The 15,750-nt window shown below is 35.1% G+C and overlaps 1 protein-coding gene across 1 annotated transcript; it reads left to right on the forward strand.

The window, feature by feature from the left end:
• The first annotated feature begins 341 nt into the window (after window positions 1–341).
• LOC108908389 (DNA-directed RNA polymerase II subunit RPB2) lies at window positions 342–14,858 on the forward strand. Its single transcript, XM_018712425.1, has 9 exons — window positions 342–505; window positions 610–1,687; window positions 3,823–3,942; window positions 3,995–4,496; window positions 4,555–4,813; window positions 7,625–8,069; window positions 10,850–11,066; window positions 11,118–11,336; window positions 14,059–14,858. Exons 1-9 carry the CDS (start codon window positions 487–489, stop codon window positions 14,725–14,727), a joined length of 3,528 nt encoding a protein of 1,175 aa, XP_018567941.1. The 5' UTR covers window positions 342–486; the 3' UTR covers window positions 14,728–14,858.
• Window positions 14,859–15,750: the final 892 nt, after the last annotated feature.

A 15,750-nucleotide genomic window follows, 5' to 3' on the forward strand; every position in this document is an offset into this window, starting at 1 on the left:
TTGATAAATTCAGAAAAGAATGTGTCTCTGCCTAAATTCCATTTCTTATTTCCTTAACAATTGAGGCCTTACAAAACCGTTAAGATAGAGTTTTAGAAGAACTTAGAACTAACGATTATAACAAATTATAAGCAATCCCAGACTGTTATTTAATATACATAAAATCAATGAACATTACTTATTCTCTTTCTTATAACGCTAGCTGCGACATCTCTACGGGATTCAAGTCAATTAATTTGCACAAATATAACCTTCATTGTGGAACACGCCTATGTTTTTATGGTTGGTATTTCTATCTATTTGACAGTAAATGAGTAGTGACAGTTAACAGTTGGCATCACTTCATTCAGAAATCAATTCCCCAACCAAAATAAGCAATATAATTATTTTTTATTATTGCATTTTACTAAGAATTAAATATAACTAATTTTTAAAAACGTTTCATTCGTTTAGTGTAAATTCCTCTGTGTATTAAAAACCTTAAACATGTACGAGCAAGATGAAGGTAAGTCCCTACTTTTCAATAACATTGTGACATATTACAAAACGTAGTAACGTCGTTAGAATCTATAAATCAAACGATTTTTAATTATATTGTATCTTCTGCAGATCAATTTGACGATGAAGATTCTGAAGAAATCAGTGCCGAACTGTGGCAAGAAGCCTGTTGGATTGTTATCAACGCTTATTTTGACGAGAAAGGCTTGGTGCGACAACAACTGGATAGTTTTGATGAATTCATTCAAATGTCTGTCCAAAGAATCGTTGAAGATTCACCACAAATTGACTTGCAGGCAGAGGCACAACACACATCTGGTGAAATTGAAAATCCTCCCAGGTACTTGCTGAAGTTTGAACAAATTTATCTTTCAAAACCAACACATTGGGAAAAAGATGGTGCTCCATCGCCTATGATGCCGAACGAAGCTAGACTGAGAAATTTGACTTATTCTGCACCCTTATATGTAGATATAACAAAAACTATTGTTAAGGAAGGGGATGATCCTATTGAAACGCAGCACCAGAAAACTTTCATTGGTAAAATTCCTATTATGTTGCGTTCAACTTACTGTTTATTGAGTGGACTGACGGATCGTGATTTGACTGAGTTGAACGAGTGTCCATTGGACCCTGGTGGTTACTTTATCATAAACGGATCAGAAAAAGTATTAATCGCTCAAGAAAAAATGGCTACGAATACAGTATATGTATTTTCAATGAAAGACGGCAAATATGCATACAAATCGGAAATTCGCTCCTGTTTAGAACACAGTTCAAGACCGACGTCTACTTTATGGGTGAATATGATGGCGAGAGGTGGCCAAGCTATCAAAAAGGCTGCTATTGGTCAGCGTATCATCGCGATTTTGCCTTACATCAAACAAGAAATCCCTATCATGATTGTGTTTAGAGCCCTGGGTTTCGTAGCCGATAGAGATATTTTGGAACACATTATCTATGACTTTGACGACCCTGAATTGATGGAAATGGTAAAGCCTTCTCTTGACGAAGCTTTTGTGATACAAGAGCAAAATGTAGCGCTCAACTTCATTGGTGCAAGAGGTGCTAGACCGGGTGTGACCAAGGAGAAACGTATAAAATATGCAAGGGAAATTTTACAGAAAGAAATGTTGCCCCATGTTGGTGTGTCTGATTTTTGTGAGACAAAAAAGGCGTATTTCTTGGGGTAAGTACTTTTTGATTTGCGTCAACAAAAGAAATATATGAGCGGGTAACTACTCTATACATTTTTGTAAATACTGTAATAACGCAGAAATTCTTTGTCCACATTTACCGAAATCGCTTAAAACGGGCTGTTGTTAGAGGTTTATTTATTATTGTTTATTGTTTTTAAAGGCAAATGCTATAATATTTCGTTTTGGTCATAAAAGTTGGTGAATAATTATTAACATAATGCTAAATACAATGAGAATTCAAATGTATATTATAATTTACTAGGGATCGACTGATATACGATTTTTGGCCGATACCGATATATCAAAAGCCGATATATCGGTATATCGGCCATTCGACTATTTCCGTCGTTAATCAGGTGGTTTACATTGAAAACTCTCCGAACTCATCATCACATAATATTTCCCCTTGTAATTGAATAAATACGTGTTGTGTGTTAAATTACATAGGTATACTTACATGTAATTATTTATACCTATGTTTTCTTTATTTTTTATATTAAAACAAGTAATTGTTCTTTAGATTTTTTCTGCTAAAACTAATAAGTACTAATTATTGTTATATTTTATTTATTTTAAGTAAAGAACTTTTGTACTTTTGTACAAATAAATTATGTATTTTTCAAGTATTTTTACTCGATTTTTAAAAATATTTTTGTATTAGAAATATATACAGGCTGTTACAAATTCGCTTCTCACTACAGGGATCTCGGAAACGGTAAGTGGTACGAAGTAGCTTAACTGGGGGCAAAGTTGCGTAATCAGGTGACCAACATTATGCCTCTAAAAAATCAAAGCTAACATGATTAGTTTCCGAAATACAGTAAAACTTGGTTATAGCGAGCATTCACGGGAACGCAAAATTTGCTCGTTATACGCGAGTGCTCGTTATAGACGTTGCCGTTGCCAACTATGCTGAAAATTATTGGACACTTAATTATTGCATTGCACTTGTATTTTTATTTTCAAACATATAATATTATTTATCTACATAACATAGATACGTATAACTGTAGGTAAGTTACATTACATAGCATTTATTATTAACGAAAAAATTCTGTAATATTTTTCTGCACCACTCTTTTGCTTAATATCTCCTGACTGATATTTCTTTGCAACCGATCAGCGGCATTTAAGAACTGCTCGTTTTCCGGATATTTGAATTTGACGTATGATACTATGGTTTTTAACGCAGAGATGGCTTCATGTGTCGAAGGAACTGTAACCTCATCACTTCCCGTCTCTTCTTCATCACTTTCTACATCTATTGATGGGTTAATCGCTAATTGTGTGATTTGAATTTCATTTGGGAATTCAGCCACTTCGAGATTTTCGTCTACCATGTCGTACTGAACTAAATCAAAGACGTCAAAATCGGATATGTTGTTATTTCTACCAGTCATAACAAGTTTTTGTGTTCATTTGATGTCACGAGCTCACTGTTTACGATAACTCGTTATAGCCGAGATCACTGTTGCGTGGGACCAAAATCAAAGCTCGTAATAGCCAAGCCCTCGTTATATATGAGTTCGTTATAGCCGAACAAAAATACACGTGTTACATAGGGAATTCGGAAGGGACATTTCAATTTGCTCGTTATAACCAAGTGCTCGTTATATCCCCTGCTCGTTATAAGCGAGTTCAACTGTATTTGAAAAAAACCGAAATTTTGGAAATCCATTTTTGTTTCATTTCAGCCCTGTTTGATATTGAAAAAATAAGAACACTTTCTCATGGCCACTTTTTGCCCTCTATCGAATGGCATAATCAATTTTTATATGTAGCGTTTCGTCTCTCCAGGACCATCATCAACATAATTTTTTTAAATACGATCCTAGAAATTTTATTACTTTTTTCATAACCCCCAATACTGTACTGCCTCAGCCCGAATCAGATTCAAACATTTTGTCTCGAAAAATTCATCTTCAGTGTATTCGTTCCAAACTTATCAAAATATCAGTATCAGTCGATCCCTATAATTTATTCATGTGAAGGACGATGTCCATTAACCTGGAGCAAAAACAAACTATTGGCTCTGTTCTTTCTTTTTTAGGATTTCTAGAATACATATATATTTTTCGATAGTGTGGTTTCCTCCTCCGAAATTTATATAGTTTATTTTTTGAAGGTATATGGTTCATCGGCTACTATTAGCTGCTTTGGGTAGGAGAGAGTTAGACGACAGAGATCATTACGGTAACAAAAGGTTGGATTTGGCAGGTCCGCTATTGGCTTTCTTATTTAGAGGGTAAGTAAAGTTTTCTAATTTGATAATTTTTTGCTGTAATTCTTGTTTTTAGCTTATTTAAAAACCTTATGAAAGAAGTACGGATGTACGCCCAAAAATTCATAGACAGAGGCAAAGATTTCAATCTGGATTTAGCCATAAAAACAAAACTTATCACCGACGGCTTACGGTACTCACTCGCTACAGGAAATTGGGGCGATCAGAAAAAAGCCCATCAAGCGAGAGCCGGGGTATCTCAGGTATTGAACCGTTTGACTTTTGCTTCGACTTTATCCCATTTGCGACGTGTTAATTCCCCGATCGGTAGAGACGGCAAACTTGCCAAACCTCGTCAATTACACAATACCCTATGGGGTATGATTTGTCCCGCTGAAACCCCGGAAGGCGCCGCAGTAGGTCTGGTGAAGAATCTCGCACTTATGGCTTATATTTCTGTCGGATCTCAACCCTCTCCCATTCTGGAGTTCTTGGAGGAGTGGTCTATGGAGAACTTGGAGGAAATCGCACCTTCTGCTATAGCGAATGCCACGAAGATATTCGTCAACGGGTGCTGGGTATATTTTAATAAAAATCCTCTCTCGAATTGTTATAAAATTTTCTAAACTTTTTTAGGTCGGCATCCACAGAGATCCGGAACAGCTTATGGCTACACTCAGAAAGCTCCGACGTCAGATGGATATTATAGTGTCGGAGGTGTCGATGATCAGAGACATCCGAGACAGGGAAATTAGGATCTACACAGATGCGGGAAGGATTTGCAGGCCTCTGCTCATCGTGGAGAATGGGCAGTTGCTTTTAAAGAAACGTCATATCGACATGTTGAAGGAGAGAGAATATAACAACTATGGTTGGCAGGTGCTTGTGGCATCAGGTGAGGTTTTAATCTAATTATTTTGCTGTTTGGTTAATTTTTATGTTTACGTCCATTGTATTTTATAGAGTTTCAGCTATTTTTTAAAGGTTTATCCCTTGGATATTTTATAATTTGTGCAGGATAGGGTTAGTACTAAAACATGAATGTCGGAATCTGTTTTGTAACGACTAAATCTTATATTTTCCTGCAGAAATTAGAAACTGGAAATAACACATAATAAAGGGAATATTCTGTATTTTCATCAAACAACAAACCCGTTAAATATTGTTTATGACTGTATTTCGAACTTTAGGGGAGGTTAATTACAAAACAGTTTTAGCAGGGTGCAAAAAATCTGATGAAGTAGTTCAAATGTCTCAGTTGGATATTTAATTAAAATTTATATATTCCATGGTGTAAATATCTTTCTTAATTTCATATTAATTGAATCGGCAATGATTTTATTTTATGTAAAATGAATTTGTAAAAAAAAGATTCTATACATATATACAGGGTGTTTCATAATGATGAGCAAATATTTTAAGGAGGTGTTTAAAAACTAATTTTAGGGGGTACTTCCAATACATTTTTTCGATTTGAGACCCCCCCCCCCAGAAAAAATATTCAAATCTCAAAATGGCCGAAAAATTAGCTTTTATTTTTTTTTATTAAATTTTTATAAATTTTATAAAAAATTTTCCCAAAAAGCATGTCAAAAATGACGATCGTTTTTGGTAACTGTTATACTAATTAAGTGTATCTAATCGGCAAGGAAAAATAATTTATTTTTTTGCTTGTAAACCATTAAGTATACAAAAAAACGGGAAGACTAAAAAAGTTTCTAAATGAAATGTAGTATTAAAAGCTATTTTTCTTGTTGGAATTGGCTAATGTAGAAAAAAGTTGTGAGAGAAATAAAACCAAGGGGTGCTAATTTCTTTCATTCAGACATAAACCAGAAAAAAAAAAACTATCAAAAAATACCATTCAACTAGTTGTTAACCCTTTCACTGCTCCAGATGTATATATTCGCTAAAAATTTATAGGGCTCAAACTGCTCCAGACGGATTAATTTGCATGAATAGTTATTGGATCAGGCTGCTCAAACCGTATATATATATTTGCAACCATGCGCATCAGTGACTCGGTCATTGCAATTGGTAAGGCGAATTTTTGCGGGCGAGCTTATACCGATTGTGACAAATATTTTTATGGAAAAAGGTACTGGTAATAATACCAAGATTGTTCATGTTTCTTTCAGTTTCTATTTAGCACATATACTGTATTTTATTCAAAATAAAATCGTAAAATTTATCATAAATCGTAATTTAACACAACATAATGTAAAACTATAAGTGGTCTAACTGCTCCAGACGTATATATTCGCACGCGATAAACTTTCGTTACGTTCAGACGTATTGCGCAGCGAAAGGGTTAATGTGTACCAAAATTCAAATTTCTAAGTTTAACCGTTTTCGTGAAAAATAAAAGCTAATTTTTTCGGGCATTTTGAGATTTGAATATTTTCTCAGGGAGGGCTCAATTAAAAAAAAAAATATTGGAAGTACCCCCCTAAAATTACTTTCTAAACACCTCCTTAAAATATTTGCACATCATTATGAAACACCCTGTATAGCATTTGCCGTTTTATGATAATCAAATTAAAGTTATTTCAAGATATGCTATTCCATAATTTGGTATATATTTCAGTTAAAATGATCAAAATTCAAAATAAATTGAAATATTACACCCATTGAACATAAAAATTAGGCCATACAATAAAAATACCCAGTACAGCAGCTGTAAGAACCGATTTCTTTTTCATTTGGCATTGACCCTAGCCCAACAAATAGTTTCACAATCGTGACATATTAGTACTTCTTCGTCACAGTGTAAATCTAGAAAAATCTTTAATAACTGTATGATAGACATAACTGGGAAGAGATATTTTTAAATTTATTTAGATGTAGCAACCCACATTAACACGTAAAACGAGGCTAACACTCTGAAATGTCAAACTGTAACAATAATTCAGACTACAATAGTATAGTCTTTCCGAAGTCAGTTAAACATGTATAAAACGCCTAGCAATAAAATTTAATGAGTTTCATAGGCGTCCCTAAAAAAAGTGTTCTGCTGAAGGTAAAAAATTATAATAACTTAAAAAATTTCTATATTCTATATTTCTATTTCTTTCTAACAACATAATTAATTATGTTAGTTATTTATCTCCTCAAACAATTTTATTATATTGATGTTACATTTAGTTTTCTTCCGTTTCAAAAGGTCTCCAAAATGCCATGTAATAATATTAGTAAAGAAAATATCCCTCTTATTTCTTCCTTTTGCAATTGTAATATCAATGATTGATAGAAGGTGCTTATAATAAATTAAAATTACCTGAATCACACCAAATTCTGCATTGCTGCACTGCACTGCTAGGCTATTTGCTGACAACTGAATTTATGGCCAGGCTGATTAGTGCGGCTATGTTTGTGCCGCGTTTGCCCAAGCGCTCATTTTTCAACTGGGCGACTAGACCTGTATATGGGTATGGCTAAATAAATATGGGAACAAGTTGTTCAAATATTTCAATGCCAAGTTGCTGCGTCAGCGACCGAACCTGGCACATACTGCTAACCTCTTGGTTCTTCAATTGAGATCGGAAAGACTATACAAACTAGTATTTACAAATTAGGGACACAATTTTTGTTGTATTTTAAATATTCTTGTTATTAATATTTATACTTGAATAAAGTTAAGTACAGTTCTGAGTTGCACGGATTTCCACCGATCCCAGTATGGAAATTAAAAACTCCTTCTCGACAGGTGTGGTAGAGTACATCGACACTCTAGAAGAAGAAACCGTAATGATAGCAATGAACCCTGAAGATCTGCGACAGGAAAAAGAATACGCCTACTGTACAACCTACACTCACTGCGAGATCCACCCGGCCATGATCCTAGGCGTGTGCGCCTCTATCATACCCTTCCCCGATCACAACCAGAGCCCCAGGAACACCTACCAGAGTGCTATGGGTAAACAGGCTATGGGGGTTTACATTACGAACTTCCACGTGCGGATGGATACCCTGGCTCATGTACTGTACTATCCGCATAAGCCGTTAGTAACCACCAGGTCTATGGAGTACCTTCGGTTCAGAGAGTTGCCGGCTGGAATTAACAGTATTGTCGCTATTGCCTGTTATACGGGGTATAATCAGGAAGATTCGGTCATCTTGAACGCTTCGGCGGTGGAAAGAGGATTCTTCAGGTTAGTAACATTTAAAAAATTACCACGAGCCCCGATAACTAAATCTTTAGACGACACATTGTTTATTATAAATTTGTTGTAATTTTTAAGTAAAGCCTTCCAAATCCACCTTATACAGGGTGTCCCGAAATTCATGCAACAAAATTTGATCATAGATTCTTAAGACATATTTAGGGGACCCGTATTTTTTCTTTTTGCCAACTGGCTCCCTCTTTCGCGGTTACAGCCCCCTGAAATCTACCCCTATAAAGTCTTTTTTATATCTCAAAACTATGTTGTATGAGAATCACTAAATTTGGTACACGGGTTTTATAACATGTGGAATCTCGCAGTGCTTCGCTTTTTGGCGAGAAACCCCCTTAAGACACTTTTTCATGGCCCCTCCTTAACTTTGAAACCAGAAAAATTTGGTAACAAATTTAATTTTTTTTTTAAATTATTAGAAAGCCATCGAATTTAGAAATTTTTGTCTATTGATATTTTTTTTCGTAAAACGCAATATTTTTGAGGAAAATGGCGAATCACGATATGCATTCGATCGACATTTTTCTCGAAAACATTGCATTTTACGAAGAAAGTATAAAGAGACAAAAAGTTTCTAAATTTAATGGCTTTCTAGTGAACTGATAATTTTTAAGAAATTTAAATATGCGACCAAATTTTTTTGGCTCCAAAGACAAGGGGTCCACGAAAAATTTTCTTAAGGAGGTTCCCTGCCAAAAAACGTAGCACCATCAGATTTCACATGTCATAAAACCCTTGTGTACCAAATTTAGTGATTCTCGTACAACAGGATTTTGAGATATAAAAAAATATTATTCTTAGGGGCGGACTTCAGGGGGCTGTAACTCCGAAAGAGGGGGCCACTTGGCAAAAATAAAAAATATGGGTCCCCTAAATTTGTTTTAAGAATCTGTGACCAAATTTTGTTGCATGAATTTCGGGACACCCTGTATAAGGGTATCCGGAAACAGTACCAACAAATGATAACCTCAAATTCTGTGGATGTTTTTATGCCGATTTGAGCAAAATCACCTTATACAAATATCTTCAAAAGCCTTTAATAGAAAAGATCGAAATACATTCATTAAAATAATTTATACACAAGTACTCCCATTCATTATCAATCATTTTCACAAATAATCATCCCTCTCAAGGGGTAAAATCATCCCCCAAATATACAAAAATTGTTAACAATGTGAAAAAAAAATCAATTGTTTTACGTTATTTACAATTTTTGGATATTTGGAGGATGATTTTACCCGTTTTGAGGGGTGATTATTTGTGAAAACGATTGATAATGTATAGGAGTAGCTGTATATAAATAGTCCAACTTATGTACTTCAGAACATCTTTTTTGGTGCATAATGATTAAATTGGGGTCCTTGTAATGGATAATTGTATTTAGGGGTGGTTTATCCTATTTTGGGGGCGTTTTCCATCTGATGTGACAATTAGAAGTTATACACCTGTCAAACATTAAGTATAATAAAAAAAAATTTCACATTATTTACAATTTTTGTATATTTGGGGGATGATTTTACCCCTTGAGAGGGATGATTATTTTTGAAAATGATTGATAATATATGGGAGTACTTTCTAATGAATGTTTCGAAACATTATTTTTTCATGCATTATAATTATTTTATGTATACTTTGAAGCCAATGGTTGGACTTAGGGGTGGTTTTACCCTCATTTAGTGGGGTTTTCCTTCGGATCTAGTTATTCTGGGTTATTAACAGTTCAATTATCACATATAAAAGAAAAAGAAAAAATTGTAACTTTTAATATATTTTTTGCATTTTTAGGCTTTAGGGGATGATTTCACCCCTTTAGGGATATTGTGGATTGATTTTCAATCCGGACAAGACTGTATTAAATACGAAATTAGATATTTTCATGTACATAATATTATTTTGAAAACAGAAATATTTGGGGTTTTACAACTGTTGATGATTCTTAATTTGTCCACTTTTTTGTTATTTCAACCCCTAAATAAGGGTGATTTTCGAAAATTTTCGAAAAACTGAAAGTGATGCTCATTTTCATTTTTCATGACGAGTATTTGGATATTTTTAGGATTTTCCCTGTCACCTCTGTCAAAGTCTCAAAAACAGGCTGAAAAATGGTCACTCTTGATTACAACGCTAATTATTTTTTAGAATTAAGCATAAAGAAGTTCAAAAAAGTGGTAAACTTTGTATTTTATGGTATTCTCTGCACGTAGTTATGTCAATATTCCTTAATTAATCGAACTTTTGTACACCAAATTGGAGATTTTGATTTTTTTTTGTCGGAAATTGTCGAGTTTAAGACCCGTGTCATATAAGATATTTTGTTTATTTTAATGTGTTCTATCGTCTGTTAACATTAAGGCAGTCAAACTTCTAACACCCTTTATATGAGTAAGGATAATCAGTCAGATTATTTATCGATAACATCAGAAATTAAAAACGAAGTAAAATAAAAAGTTAAAAAACAAACAAATTTTGTAGATGAAAAAATAATCAAATCAAATAAATTGCACAAATTGCGAATGACAACCTGTATTCCCACCCAGTCAAAGATGTCAAAGAACATCTAAATGATTTTGATTGTCATTTCGTAAATTAATGATGCTGACTTCGCAACACTTATTTTTTGTTCATGATAAAAATGGATAAAAAAAATCGAGAAAAAAAAAACGTTTAGTCATACTTTTACTTCCTCTGTCTAAATTAACCCTTACCAAATTTTAATACACCCGTTCTACGCATTTACGAATTTGTTGAAATTTCAGGTCCGTGTTCTACCGTTCATATAAAGATGCCGAGTCTAAACGTATCGGGGATCAAGAAGAACAATTCGAGAAGCCCACAAGGCAAACCTGCCAGGGCATGAGGAACGCATTGTATGACAAACTCGACGAAGACGGTATTATTTCGCCTGGAATTCGTGTCTCTGGCGACGATGTGGTGATAGGAAAAACAATGACGCTACCCGAGAACGACGACGAGGTACGTTTTTCAGGTTATTTCAGTTCGTTCCTCATCATAATTTTTTTTTAGTTGGACGGGACGACGAAGAGGTACACTAAAAGAGACGCGTCCACGTTCTTGCGTAACAGCGAAACTGGCGTCGTGGATCAGGTCATGTTGACGTTAAACTCGGAGGGATATAAATTTTGTAAGATTAGGGTGAGATCCGTCCGTATTCCGCAAATCGGGGACAAGTTTGCTTCTCGACACGGACAGAAAGGTACCTGCGGTATCCAGTATCGACAGGAGGTAAGTTTTTTGAACAATTTGAAAATACGTGTGTGGCAACTATGAGAAAAAAAATTTGCATGTGATTCTACCCACGAAAACTTTTATTATCTTTTAAGAAAATACATATTATATAAAAATGATACAGATTTCTATGACTTTTTCGATATCGTAAGGAACACAATTTGAACGGAGTTATATATAACCAGTAATTTTTTTATAACTAATATTTTGTAATAATTTTTCTCAAATTGGTACACTTTTTATTGGTAAAAAAATTGTCAAAATTCTAGACCTTTTATTAACTAGAAAATGTGTATCTTTGTTATTTGGAAACTTTGCGTCTATCTCGTTTAAAGTCGATGAACGGTTGCCACGAGGCATTTTTTCAATCTTGTTCACCATTTCATCAGTCACGATTGAGGGACCCTCACTCCCTTTGTTCATCATCATCATCAGAAACCGAATTACGCTTCTTACCTCACAGCTGGCGGGATTCGGAATAACGGCACTCGTTTCAATATGCCACTACAACAACAGTTCTCAACTGACTGAGACAAATGAGCGCGCGTTCTGCTCCCAACACCTTGTCTACTTTGTCGAAAACAAAAACCACAGAGCATCAGAAACTTGGATATAAAAATATAACACAAAACATAAAATACACCACAGAAATGAGACAACCCCCAAATCCAAAGTCAAAGGCTGTGCGGAAGGGGGCTACACTTGAAAGAACGTGGACAAATACCCATTTTCCATCGACATTGCTAGTGCCAACGCCAAGGATCGAAACCAGACCAGAATAGGAAGTCTGACCGAGACATGATTGCCACCGCACGCTTGACCGACTACGCTACCGTGGCGATATGCCTCGTATATTGGAATTTTTTATTGAAAATATGTTTTAAATACAATGTAATAATGAAAAGTCCAAAAAATCATTGAAGTAGAGGAATTTTTAATTTCCTGAAGGATAGTAACCCTCTAAAAAAATTGAAATTGTATGCCAATGACATTTTTGACTTCTGATGATTATGTTGAGTTTGTAACAACAAATTTCTATATTTTTCTGCGAGAAGAATAGTTTCGGAGTTATTTTCGATGTAATCAACTTTATCACAGGCTTCTTTTATATTGTAAAAAATAATAGCTCATATAATTGACCGAAATTAAATGTACTTATCCAATATCCAAAATATTCAGTAGGGTTCTTAGTGGCGGTGTTTCCCATTATCTCCGCCACTGGCAACCAGATTTATGTACCAATTCATCAAAATTTTGCCCATAATTATATCATTTATCCAAGTTTCATCAGTATGCATTAATCATCTTCAGAGATATTTAAACAAATGTGATGTAGTTTTTTTTTAATTGAATACCCTATTACAGGGGTCGGCAAGTAATTTTAGGTGGGGTCCGGATACATTTGAAAATTTTTAAAGAGGTCCAGAAAAAAAATTCATATTTCTTATTTTTTTATTTTAATTTGGACTCAAATTTAATCTGCTTACTAACCATTAAGAATTCACACACTCACACAATTGTAAAATACTAGAAAACATTTTTTAAATAATTTATTTGAGTAATTTATACTTTCAAAAAATTTTTGGCGGTCCAGTATTTTACCTTCCGCGGTCCGGACCTGGACCACGGTCCGCCAGTTGCTGACCCTTGCCCTATTATATCCCGAAAACGAAGCGTTTTCGGACGCCTGCTTATAAGCACTTCATTTTATTGATTTATAACCCAGAATCCACAACTAAATTTTGGCAGAGAATACAGGGTGATTCACAGACGGTGACCAAAAATGAAACCTCATATTCTTTGGTCAAATTTAAGGGGAGTCATTCGTATAAAGTTTTTATCCAGGACGCTTCGTTAAAAAGATACAGGGTGTTTAACTTAAAAAAACATTTTTAAATTGCCAGTGTTGCGAGAAACAACTACTCCACAGGCTATATGCCCCGACCGGTATTGAATTACACTCGCAACACCTAGTGCAACAGCTAGGATTGCTCATCAGTCTAACCCATCAGGCACAGACTAGTTTCAGACTTAATCGTATTAGTCCTCATCAGTGTGTCATAGGTGAGACAACCGACGAACGATCCAGCTGTTATAGTGTCACATACTTACGACAAAGAGGTACATAGTACACGAAGCGCAAATGGCTCCATCTGTCGTGCTGACTTCCCACTATGCGCTTTGCGTACTTAAAATAATCTGTGGCCTAAAATTTAGATGCTCCAGTGGTAAAGATACAGAGTATCGGTGGCATATTTTTCTAAATAAAATAGTATGCTACTGCTTCAGGGTAACAATCATGATATTTTCGGATTTATCTTTCAATTGTCTACAAATTGCTACTCTTGTTTTTCAAAAAAAGTCTAAGTTTCGAGTAAAACTTAAAAAATGCCTTGAACAATGTTTACATACATACATGTGTCCAATTTCAAATTATTTCACTTACTAGTTTTTAAATTATTTTAAAAAATTAAAAACATTTTTTAAATTTTTTTAAGTTTAACAAAGCGTCCTACATAAAAACTTTATACGAAAGACTTCCCTTAAAATTAACCAAAGAATACGAGGTTTCATTTTTGGTCACCATTTGTGAATCACCCTGTATAACTAATTCCCTGCAAACTCCACTATTATCGATCTTTCGAAAAACTGTCATAGGAACCTGCACCCTTATTTTTAAAGTATATTTTTCAAGGGTAACACCCATTTTATTTTCCAGGACATGATTTTCAGTTGCGAAGGAATAACCCCCGACATCATAATCAACCCCCACGCTATTCCCTCTCGTATGACAATTGGTCACTTGATCGAGTGCATCCAAGGGAAAGTATCGTCCAACAAGGGCGAAATCGGTGACGCTACCCCCTTCAACGATGCGGTAAATGTACAGAAAATCTCGACCCTCCTCCAGGAATACGGCTACCAACTGAGAGGAAACGAGGTCATGTACAACGGTCACACCGGTAGGAAAATCAACGCCCAGATCTTCTTAGGGCCCACTTACTACCAGAGACTGAAGCACATGGTAGACGACAAAATCCATTCGAGGGCCAGGGGCCCCCTGCAGATCCTCGTCAGGCAGCCTATGGAGGGTAGGGCGAGAGACGGAGGTCTGCGTTTCGGGGAGATGGAACGGGACTGTCAAATTTCGCACGGAGCGGCTCAGTTTTTGCGGGAGAGGCTGTTCGAAGTGTCGGATCCCTACAGGATTCACGTCTGTAACTTCTGCGGGCTGATCGCTATAGCTAACATGAGGAATAACACCTTCGAGTGCAAGGGGTGCAAGAATAAGACGCAGATTTCGCAGGTTAGGCTGCCGTACGCCGCGAAGTTACTGTTCCAGGAGCTCATGTCTATGAATATAGCGCCGCGATTGATGGTTCTGTAATTATCTACTTTAGAAATTATGTTTGACTCAAGAATGTTCATAGTTTTGTATCAAGTGTTTTATGTTTTTACCGTTTCGTATTCCTTCTTGTACCGGTTACAAATATGTAAGAAATAAAATATTTTAATCAATGGTTTGAATTTTTTTCTATTACTGGTAGTTTAAAATGATATTTGAAACTTTCTAAAAAGTTACAGTAAAAGTTTTTCATCATTTCTCGATTTGTCAGTTTCCAGCTTCGGTGTTTCCTTTCATGTCATATGCGTGGAAGTGGGAAAAATCATTTTTTATATTTGTCTCGGGGCCTGTTGATTTGGCAAAAATAGTTGGGTTAAATTTTAACCATTTCCATTAAGTTTAGATGTTGAAAAGTTAGTTTTAAAGGTTCGTAAATTGGTGCTGTTAAACTAGTTCTTTTTGTATAAATTGAAATCTGAAGAGGTAAAATATGGAATTCGATGGATTTACTCACCTGGTACTTGTTGAAATTGACGAGAATAATAGACAAATGTAAGTTTACATTGAAAAATTCATATAATTATCAAAATGAGGTTAGATAATTCTATTCCGATTTTCTATTTTCTTCCAGAAGAGAAAGCCGACTATATCAGAGGAACTTCGTGATAAGAGTGATCTTTTCGAGTTGCCAGTAGGGTTACCAGATCTATTTCATGACAGACCCGGAGACATGACCCATTTGTATAATTGATTGAGCCAGACGTAACATTTTCAAAGTTGTTTCCTCTTAATAAAACATTCTTGTCAGCAACTAGTTAACAGCTTAACTGTACACTTAAATCAACCTATAAGGGCAACCAGAATTCTTCCACACGTTCGAGTTTTAATAACTGATTTTTTTTGGACAAGGAAGTTATCAGCTCTCAGTTGGTCACGGATAGAATTTTTCAGTGAGCCAACCCGCAATATGCAGATGTGTTAGATAAATATCAGACGCTATAACAACGTTTTTATTACCTGACTTGATAAAGTTCCCTATCAATATTAACGAAAAAGAAGAAATAA

This window comes from Anoplophora glabripennis, unplaced genomic scaffold, assembly GCF_000390285.2.
Source record: "Anoplophora glabripennis isolate ALB-LARVAE unplaced genomic scaffold, Agla_2.0 scaffold202, whole genome shotgun sequence".
In the NCBI taxonomy this organism is placed as follows: domain Eukaryota; kingdom Metazoa; phylum Arthropoda; class Insecta; order Coleoptera; family Cerambycidae; genus Anoplophora; species Anoplophora glabripennis.

What these genes read in the sequence shown, in the direction of transcription:
- LOC108908389 (XM_018712425.1), top strand. An exon ending in TATTCGTCAACGGGTGCTGG is followed by an intron (nt 4,497 to 4,554) that starts GTATATTTTAAT and finishes AAACTTTTTTAG; the next exon opens with GTCGGCATCCACAGAGATCC. An exon ending in TACCCGAGAACGACGACGAG is followed by an intron (nt 11,067 to 11,117) that starts GTACGTTTTTCA and finishes ATTTTTTTTTAG; the next exon opens with TTGGACGGGACGACGAAGAG.